This window comes from Xenopus laevis, chromosome 4L (genome assembly GCF_017654675.1).
Source record: "Xenopus laevis strain J_2021 chromosome 4L, Xenopus_laevis_v10.1, whole genome shotgun sequence".
Lineage (NCBI taxonomy): Eukaryota > Metazoa > Chordata > Amphibia > Anura > Pipidae > Xenopus > Xenopus laevis.
In genome coordinates, this window is record NC_054377.1 from 92,869,125 (window position 1) to 92,879,628 (window position 10,504).

Sequence of the window (10,504 nt, forward strand, 5' to 3'; positions counted from 1 at the left end):
TATTATCAGAGTTTGCCAAGCAGTTAACCACTTAAAACCCAAGATCAGAGAAAAAGTTCCACCATGGGATATGCCTTTGGTTCTGACACATTCTACGAGAGCTCTTGCAGCATCTTGGGCATTCCAGGCTCAGGCTACTCTGGAAGAGATTTGCAATGCAGCTACCTGGTCTTCCGTTAATACTTTCATCACGCATTGCAAAATTGATGTGTTTTCAGCGGCTCAATTTTGGTTGCAAAGTTTTGGAATCTGTTTTTCATTAATAAATTGTTGTTTTCCGCCCATTAATTGGAATTAGCTTTGGTATGTCCCATTTGTGACCACTGCCATGTGAGGATCAGGAAAAGAGAAAATTTTATACAAAATACTTACCAAAATTTTCCTTTCCTGAGACGTAACATGGCAGTGGTCACGATCCCTCCCTTGTATGTATGTATGTATTTAAGTTTTGGAATAACAGGATAACAAAGACGAGGTGGGAGTCAAGGGGGGTGGTTTTATAATTAAGCTTGATACTTCCTGTCCTCACATAACAATGGGATATTAACCCATTCGTGACCACTGCCTCGTTACATCTCAGGAAAGGAAAAGTATTTTGTATAAAATGTTCTCTTTTTTTTCTTCCCAACCTCAACAACAAGTTTCATCAAACCATAAAGGTTTTTAGTATGTTTTAGAATAGCCGATTCTAAGCAACTTTTCAAATGGTTGTCATTTTTTAAAATATAGTTCTTGAATTATTTGCCTTCAGTGTCGGACACAGGGATACCAGGAAAACTCCTGGGCCCAAGTGTCAGTGGGCCCTCCTGCTTCAAAACATTTGGCATATTTCATGGTCATTCCCTATTTCTATGACAACAAAGAGACTAAATAGATTGAATAATAGATCATAGTGTAGGGATGTGAAAATCTTAGACACCCTTACACATTACAGATAGGCACATCCCTAGTAATATGGACACCTCAGTGGGTCCTTATGGGGACCTTGTGCTTATGTAACCCCTGTAGTTCACACAGTGTACACCAGATGGCACTGTGCCCGAGTATATAAGGTTTAGGAACCATGTGTTCTGGGTCCATTACTTTAGCCCAACCAAGCAGGCTGGAAGGGAATGGGTAGTGTCGACCCTAGGCGCCTTGGCCCTAGCAATTAGACAGCTATACTCAATTATAGATCACTCTAGGAGTGATAGAGATGTTATTTAGTTGAGCAGCTCAAGGCTCCGCCGAGGAGATTAGAGGGATTAAGATCCCAGGGTATTACTGACCCGGAGTAAGGAACCAAGTGTTGAGATAGGGATGGTAGGAATTCCCCTAGTCTGCCACTGGAAGATATCCTGAAAACTGGGCAATACCCATCACATGCTGCCAACTTACTTTCTGCTGTATATTCCCTAGCCTGTGGGGATTCAGCCTATACTTTTGCTTCTTTTTATTACTCCTCTTTATATTCAGGTCCTGACCTATTCAAATACCAGTCTTCTCATTCAAAACAATGTATGGTTGGTTGCTTGGTAATTCCGACCCCTAGCAACCAGAATTAGAACCAGATTACAAACTATAGGTCTGCTAAATAAAAAGCTAAATAACTCAAAAACCACAAATAATACAAATGAGAACCAACTGCAAATTCTCTCAGAATATCACTCTCTAAATCATACTGAAACTTAGTTCAAAGTTGAAAACCCCCTTTAAAAGTGAGCAGCATGGCCTTTACCGAGACTAGGCCCTAAGCAGCTCTAACCCCACTTAGCATGCTTTCTCCCAGCACAATAAATAACCTTTAAACGCGTTTTTAAAAATATTTATTAGCCCCACAGTAAAACCATCAATCTTGTTATTTGTTCTGTTTTTTGTTTCGTTCTCTCCGACCAATTAGCAGCATGTTTTACGCTTGTAACCTTGACGGTCGCTGCTATTGGTTGAGGTTGTCGCCCATGAACCTTTGCGAGGAAAGATGGCGGCGTCCATGGTTCCACGGAGAGTGTGCGGAGCCGGTGTTCTTTCCCGTTGGAGGTTTGGTGTGCGGTGCTTGAGCGTTTCGGCAGCTCGATATGGCAAGTTTATACCGCCTGTCCGGGAAGAAGCTCCAGAAATCCCAGGAATGGAGCCGATCACATACGTCGATCGGATGTACTATGTCCCTGGCTTAGCACGACCTCGCTTCCCTGACTGGGATCGGGGTTGGTCTGACCCTCAGCATTACCGGTCTCCTCCGCCAGAGCAGATGAAGCTGTTTCGGGAGCAGCCGGCCTATGTTTTCAACTGTAGCTGCCGCCTACTCGGAGGTACCTGAAATAATTAGCAAAACTGTATATCGGCAGCAGGGGGCTGCTCAGTTCAGCTTTCATCAATATATTTGTTTGGAGTCTGAATCCTAAAATATCGGCCCTGAACAGTAGGATACGTCATTTTTTATAGTGTGCTACCAGCAACCAAAATACACTATGGCTCAAAGGCTGCAGTGTTACTGTTCCTTTCTATTATTTAATTTACTAGTCAGACCCTCTGCTGTATATAATCCAGTCTCTCAGTCAAACCACTAATTAATTGCAAAGGTTAAATTGGACACTAACAACTAAAGAGCTGCTAAAAGTATGAGGTGCACCTTTAAAACAATGCTTTTAGTTCTATTACACAGTATTGGAGAATGGTTTGCAACCCCCTGGAGTAGCCGGGACCATTACAGAAGGAAAAGTAGAATCGCTGAGGGTAACAAATTTTCGGGTACCAAGTTGTTAGGTACCCCCAGTGATTCTAGTTGCTTGTCTCCTATCCTTCTCCTTTAAAAAAATGTACCTGGAGTTACTTGCCAGTGGTGCAACATTTTCTCCCATGTACCAATGCACCTCCTGCACTGATTTGGGCACGTGTATGCACTGTACAGAACATTTTTACCAATTCTGTACTGCAAATGTGCCCTTGTTTAGTAGGTGCAGGAGATGCCTGGGATATGGAAGACAAGAGCAACATGCAGCTCACAAGTAAAGTACAAAACAAAGAGAAATTGTGAGGGTTCAATCTAACCAAGTTCCTCTGCTCCATTGATTTGAATACGACCAGCCTGTGTGCACTCACACAGTGGAGCTGAAGTCAGTCCAGAAATGCCTCCTGGACTTTCTCGTGTTTGGGCTGACCTCCACTGCAAATACCTGCACACAGGCAGAAGCGGTTCAGTTGCATGGAGCTGCTTCTCTCAGCCTGAAAAAAATACACTGGCTGAGAGCAGTGAAGCCAACACTCTGTGTGCCCATTGCCCTATTGCTGCTGTATGCAGGCAAGTATTATTTGATGCGCTCCTTTGTAAACTTTGCAGGTGTTGTTCCCCAAGTTGTGATACAATGAGGTTGCCTAAAATACCTCCTAAACACGCTAGATTCTCTTTGTGTTTGAATCTGTTGACAAATAGTAGTTCTAATCATACTTTATACACATAGTTCTAAAATCATTTGCTGGTAGAACTAACTAAAAAGACCTATCAGCCAATCTCTGTATCAGAGCATCAGCCAGACTCGTCGCTTCTTCAGAATATATGCACCTACACAAGGTTGTTCTCACACTCACAAGCTTCTTGTAAAATCCACATTGCATCATGCTTAAAGCTAGTATGTATATTAACAATAAATATATTTAGTATTAAATTCAGGTACATGATGGGTTATCCGGAAATCCATTATACAGAAAGCTCTGAATTACGGGAAGGCCATTTCCCATAAGAATCCCTTTTAATAATGGGTCCTATACTTGTAGTAATATCTGGCAGCTGGATGTTGCCTGTGAAAGTCAAAAAGATTAGCCTCCCATACTGGCATTAACACATTAGCTAGAGACCAGTTCAACCCTGTAAGCTATTTGATTCTCATCTGTGTACAAAATATTATTGTGCTTCATATTCAGTTTCTATCTTACCTATTACTGTTAAACCGGAAACACAAATACAGGAGTTTATTCATAACAACGTTTAGTGAACATCCTAAGAAGCTATAATGGTGTATATTTAAAGTCATCATCATTTAATTGAATTATATTACATTTACTGTATATTCCAGAAAGAATTCTACTTTCTTGATACCCCTTAAATATGGAATACTTTCATCTCATACATAAATATCCCTTGATACGATGCAGAATGACTGATGGACCAATTACTGACAGCAAACCATCCAAGTCCATTCTAATATAGTAGTGGTGCCCTTTGGGTTTTAAGATTGAATGACAGCGTTTAATTTTTCACCAAATCAAGGGATTGGTTATTATGACTGAAAGGTTATTTCTTGTCTTGTGTCTTTCATCTGTGTATCTCTACTAATAGTTCAAGAGTTTGGTAAAATTCAGTTTCTTTTATTTAGGAGTAAAACAGGCACTGTGGCTCACAAAGACCAAACTGAACCCTGGCTTACCCCAGAGAATAATGGACATGTGTGAGGACCCAGCCTACCAAATTCCAAACCATGAGGAGCTAGTACACAATATAGTCGCCCATGCTTGTTTATGGCACCGACCTGGGGAACAACCAGTCAGGGAGGAATACTGGTAAGTATGTGAATGCAGCACAAACAAGAGAAACCACTTAAAGGAGAAGGAAAGCTACCGAAGCAGTTTATTGCCAACAGATTTGCCAGAATAGTGCAAGCTATAACACTATATTTATTCTGCAGAATGCTTTACCATACCTGAGTAAATGGCTCTATAAGCTCTCTGTTTGTTTAGGATAGCAGCTGCCATACTAGCTTGGTGTGACTTCATTTCCTGCCTGAGTCTGTCCCTGCTCAATCATAGCTCTGGGCTCAGATTACAGCAGGGAAGGGAGGGGAGAGGGAAGCAAACTGAGCATACTAAAGCCCTAGCCCTGGAGGTTTATGCTGAAAACAAGAAGTCTGATACAGAAGCCAATGTGTACACAATAGAAGGAAAGAAATGCAGTGTTTCTTTTGACAGAAGACTCAGAGCAACACTACTTTGAGGGTTTACTGGTGTATTTATATAGACCTTTCTGATAAAGCTTACTTAATTTTAGCCTTTCCCTCTCCTTTAACTCACCAACTTTTCCCTCTCTTGACTGACTTGATATTTCAACCAGTAGAGAAACACCTAATTAACCCTGCCCTCCATGTCATCTATAATTGATATGGATACCCCCTTCAAAGGGGGTTTTGGACAAAAAAAAAGTACATTTGAGTGTTTGGGGCTGAAAATGGCAACAGGCATATGCTTGGAATCATTTGGTTGCCAATCCTAATTGAAAAGTAAAACAGAGCCTTATTTGTTAATATATTATTAAAAATAATAATAAATAATATTATTATTATTGTTTATATATTTAAAATTTGTTAAAATATCCAATTTTCTCTCCCATGTTGAAGCCCAAAGCTGTTACAGGGCCTTCTGCATTTGTGTCAGAAACAGAACAGTAAATTCCCTGCACTTTTCCAGAGAAGTCTTATTGAAAATTGTCGCTTGGCAGCTTCATGGCGTAGAGGTAAGCTATAGAGGACGCTTTGCATCCATGTAGTTAAATACCACAATTAGGTGAAATGTTTATTAAATAGATGTGTCTGGTTAGCAAAATGGCAGCAGATACATTGCAAATCCTTTTGCATAATATATAGTATAATATATATTAATAGCATTAACAGGTGGTTAGCTGATGGCCATATATCGTGTCAGCTTCCTATATGATAATATTTGTTGGGGCATTAATTTGCTATCTGCTTAATTTGAACAGATTTCATGTATCCACAAGAATTTCAGTGTTTGTATGTCAATAGGAGGGTCTTGTTTCACTGTTTATCATGCCTGATTGCCTTGCTTTGACTGGCAGCTATCGCGAATCTACCAAATATAAATATTTTCTTACAATTTGCAGAATCCAGCATTTATCATGTACGCGGCATTAATGGGTTCCTGCTAAATTCCAAAAATCCACTGAAGCCTGTGGCCTCTGAGAGTGAGATTCAGGCCACAAAGGAGCACAGACTAGAATCTCTGTATCCCATATCTCCCTCTATCGACCTTCAGGAAGTGAATGTGTATGAGGAGCGGAACGATGCAGGTATTCCCAGTGCTACATATGGCAGGTGTAGCTCCTTCTGTTTGGCTGCCCAAAATGTGTGACCAAAGCTGTTGCAATACTGTAGATTCCAAGATAATTCAAATCATTAATGTCAAAATTACCTCCTCTGCTTTTCATTTCAATATAATAATTCAGAGCTACTGAATATAAATACAATAAAAAAAATAATTGTAAATTTTAGGTGCCACCACCTATAGGCAAAAGTATGGGTCATCCATGACCCTGTTCTTGAATGCCCACACCCCCCCCCCCTACCCTGCAGCTGTGGGGTCTGCTTCCTCTATAGATATGCCTCTGTAACTTTACATCTGTAAGCTAAATTTGTAATGCTCCAAAATCAAAATCACTAATGAAATGTGACCTGGGCAGTAGTCCATATCAGCCAGTCGGTGATTAGCTATTTTCTGGCAGCTGCAGGTAGAACGGTAAAATAAAAGTTTGATTGGTTGACATGGGGTACTGGCCAGGTGCAAATTTTTCATGTTTCGTAAATGAGCCCCAATTCTCATATCACAGACATCTGATGACTTTTAGCTGTTGCAGAAAATCTCTTGCATTAGTATAATTTCATGTGGGGGTCAACAATGATATGATTTATTATTATACCTTTATTTATTTATAAAGCACTAACATATTTTGAAGCACTGTAAATAGCAACTAATATACTATAGGTAATGGGGGCCGTGCAGTATATTATACAGTATAATAGTGAAGTGCGGGTCGAGAAAAGCTCAACCCAACCTGGATCTGCACCCGGCTTCCCTCCTCCTTTAATAGACCCACGCTTCCCCGCTCCGCTGATGACGTCACAAAAGGGGCGGGCAGGCGTGCCTATAAAATCGGAAACCCGAAGTCTAAGGTCGTGGGTGGGGAGAGCAGGTGGAAGAGCTCAACCTGAACCCGGCTGAGACCCGCAAACGGCACATCGAGGCCGGTCCGAACCCACCTGTGGGTCCTGTGGGTATGGAGTCGGCCCGCACATCACTACAGTATATAGATTTTAGAGAGCAACACTTTTTCCAACCAAAATAAATAAATAAGCTGTATTTCAGGTTTCAGGCCTGGGTATCCATTTCCCCATCCACACACTGTGTTTGTCATGGACTCCTGCAGCACAAGAGCCGGTTTTCTTCCAGATCAGCTGCGTGCCAAAATGATCATGCTTGCTTACAGCAGTGCTTTGGCTAAGGCCAGAAATCTGTTTGGGGTAAGTTTAATGGGAGTGTGTACATACACAAAATATTTTTCACAGGGGGCTTATTTTAAAGAAGTACTAAAGGTAGAATCACTGGGGGGTCGACAATTTGTTAGTAATTCTAATCACTTACAGCTTCCCTTTTTTTAAAAAATTGCACCAGCAGTGCAGAAATCGGCAAAGAAACATCTGTACTGCACATATTCTCACCCAGGATGATGCAAGTAAAATAAGGGTACAATATAGTGGTGTGGCACTAAAAAAAAAGTTCCTCTGGCTGTTTTTTTGTTTTAAGAAGAAGAGTGCCGGCACTGTATACGTAGTAAGTGACTAGAATAACTTTGGGTTACAAACAACTTGCTGCCCCCCATGATACTACATTTCATTTTGTTGAATGCAATACTCAAAGCAGCACAAACAGTGGAATACATTCTGACAAACTGATACACTGATCAATGAAATTCATTTATCAGTTAATTAGACTGATAGAAATAGTTTAATACCAAACTATTGGCGATATGTCTGGATTCCTCAGTACGATACTTAGTAAATCTACCCCTTGCTATTTCAGTTAAGTGCCTTATTATTATGTTGGCTTTGAAAAAGCCAACATCTTGATATACTAGTTTATTTTTATTACTTTTTTAGGAAGATGCTAAGGCTTTGCCAGAGCCAATTTTGGTCCAGAGTATTGGCACTGACGGACAAATTTTCCATTTTTTGGTATTTCAACTAAATACTCTGGATCTTGATTCTGAGGATGGAATTAAAAATATTGTCTGGATGGATTCTGATCAGCCACTTTACTCCTCTGCTAACCTTGTGGCTAAAGTCAGGAGGAAAATTGTGGAGGTAAGCATTGTTTCTGTGTATTGGGGCAGTTTCTAGATTTTGAGTTTGAAGCTAAACTTCTAAAGAGACTAGATGGAAAGAAATATAACTTTAACCCATTCATATGTTCTACATTATAATCTGATTAAATTGAAGACTCAAACATGGCTAAAAAGCTGGTTTTACAATGGATTTTGAGACCCCAAGGTTTCATACATTCTAAGATGCCACAAAAAGAGGTACCACATAGTAGTTATGTATTTTAATCCTGGCCTTGTACACCTGTATTTGACAAACAAAATCCAAATCCAAAAAAAAGACAGATGAAAACATAAGACCTATGAAAAATAAACCTGCAACAACACAGGGTGAATCAAGAACAAACCTGGTCGGAGAAACAAAAACCAGAGGGAAAAATATGGGCAGACACTGCTCTATACCTCGTACTAAAATTAATTTAAAGGTGAACAACCCCTTTAAAGGGGACCCGTCACCCAAAAAATGTATTCATAATCCTATTTTATCACATCAGTCAAGCAAAATGAACTTTAATTACACTATATAAATTATTTGAATCTTGTTTCCTTCAGTCTGGGAATTCATAATTACAGCAAGCAGGCAGGAGCCATTTTGTGGACACTGTTATTAAGACAAGCCTTGTATCATCTCAAAATCTTGTTTGTGCACCAGAATGGGGGACCTGATGTCCATCCCCCTGCATTGGTTACACAATTATATGGTGAAGAGAATGGGGGAATGTGGGGAGAGCAGTGATTTCTAGGAAGTGCTGAATGGAAAGTGAAAGTAATTGTCTGCCCAGGGCATAGAGGAGTGGAAGTCAATATTTGATTGACAGCTGAGATGTTTAAATGAGCTTACAACAGCTATGAATGATTTAATAAAAAATAGAAATTGGATTTCATGTTTAATTTGAAAAGGACTTTTATTCTACAGCTTTTTGTGTCTGGGTGACAGGTCCACTTTAACATACTCACCTGATGTTGCACACTTTGTGCTTCAGTTCAACACTGTATTTTTTGTGTTTTTTAGGTTCCTGCTGGAGTATGTGGGTTACAGCCAGAAACCTTTAAGAAGTTTTGGGCAATGTATCTGCATGGAGCAAACTGACCCAATTTCTGATGCTAGTTAAAATAACTAATTGCTTATCTCAGAAGTGACTTGCAGCAGGCATAGCTATGAAAAACAGGATCTTTTCTGACCCAGAAACATTTCTTTTGCAAAATGTATTATATTGTAAGAATAAACTACAGTAACATTTAACGTGGTGTATGTTTACGTTAATACATGTAAGGAATATTTTTACCAACAGTGCCACTTGATAAAAAACCAATTCAGAAGAGTCTTCTGATGTTTCTTTAATCAACACCTTTCTTTTCCCAGTTAAAGGGGTTGTGTCCTGTTACTTTTACAAAATTTCACAGTGTACATTGCAAATAATTTATTCTACCATTAAAAATTTTCTTCTTTAACCAAGAATTACAGTATTTTTGTTAGGTGTAATATTGGTGTGCAGGCAGCTATCTCAGGTTATTGTGCCTGATCCTGCGCTTTCAGGAAGAGTGAACACAACACAAGGACACTGCTTTCAGATCAGCTATTGCTATCTCCTGTTCAATACAATCTCCCGGCAGCTTGTTGGCCAATGTATAGTGCCCTCCCTGACCAATATGTGGGTAAAAATCTGGCAGATATAGACATGTTTAATAATCCCCTTGGAGCGAGGTCCATATTGACTTGTTGATTCAGTTCTCACTCCCGACTGCAAGTATCCCCCAGGAATCCAACGATTGTATCAGTCTGGTATCTGGGTGGGCATATCAGTTAAAGATCCATTTGTTTGGCATCCTCATCTTCAACAAGTGGATTAAGTGTATGGGACTGCTTTCTGCTGCTTGGCACTATTCTCATATCTACCAGTAGGTGGGGGCATGGGATCACTTTTAGCAATGTAAACTACTTCATTTTAACCTATATAATGTAGAAACTTTCTGCAGCCTTCAGGTAACCTGCTTTTTGGAGGGGTCAGGGAAACTGCACTGTCAGAAACCATTGATTCTCATTGTATTATGTTTTTGACCTTAGCGGCAGTCACATTCAACACCCCCCCCCCCCATGCTGTAGCCCTTAGGGAAATGACAGGTGCTTTGTCACCCTTGAGATATTGCTCCCTGCAGGCAGCAGAGTACCTGAAAATACCTTTTAATTGCCATCTCTATGAATTGCAGCAGATAGAATTGACTTCTTGTGAAATTGCCGGATAATGCTCCCTTCCTAATTTTTTTCACTATTCCCTGTCCGTTTTACTCACATAGGGAACAATTCAGTGGTATTTGCAGGTACTCAAAGTGCCACCTGTCATTAAGGGTTATGGCAGTTGGGAGATT

General features: G+C 40.1%; 1 protein-coding gene across 1 annotated transcript; it reads left to right on the plus strand.

Moving 5' to 3' along the window:
- Positions 1 to 1,957: 1,957 nt before the first annotated feature.
- mrpl37.L (mitochondrial ribosomal protein L37 L homeolog) lies at positions 1,958 to 9,589 on the plus strand. The gene is made up of 7 exons (NM_001095648.1): positions 1,958 to 2,288; positions 4,350 to 4,533; positions 5,364 to 5,479; positions 5,867 to 6,052; positions 7,126 to 7,280; positions 7,917 to 8,120; positions 9,150 to 9,589. Exons 1-7 carry the CDS (start codon positions 1,958 to 1,960, stop codon positions 9,225 to 9,227), a joined length of 1,254 nt encoding a protein of 417 aa, NP_001089117.1. The 3' UTR covers positions 9,228 to 9,589.
- Positions 9,590 to 10,504: the final 915 nt, after the last annotated feature.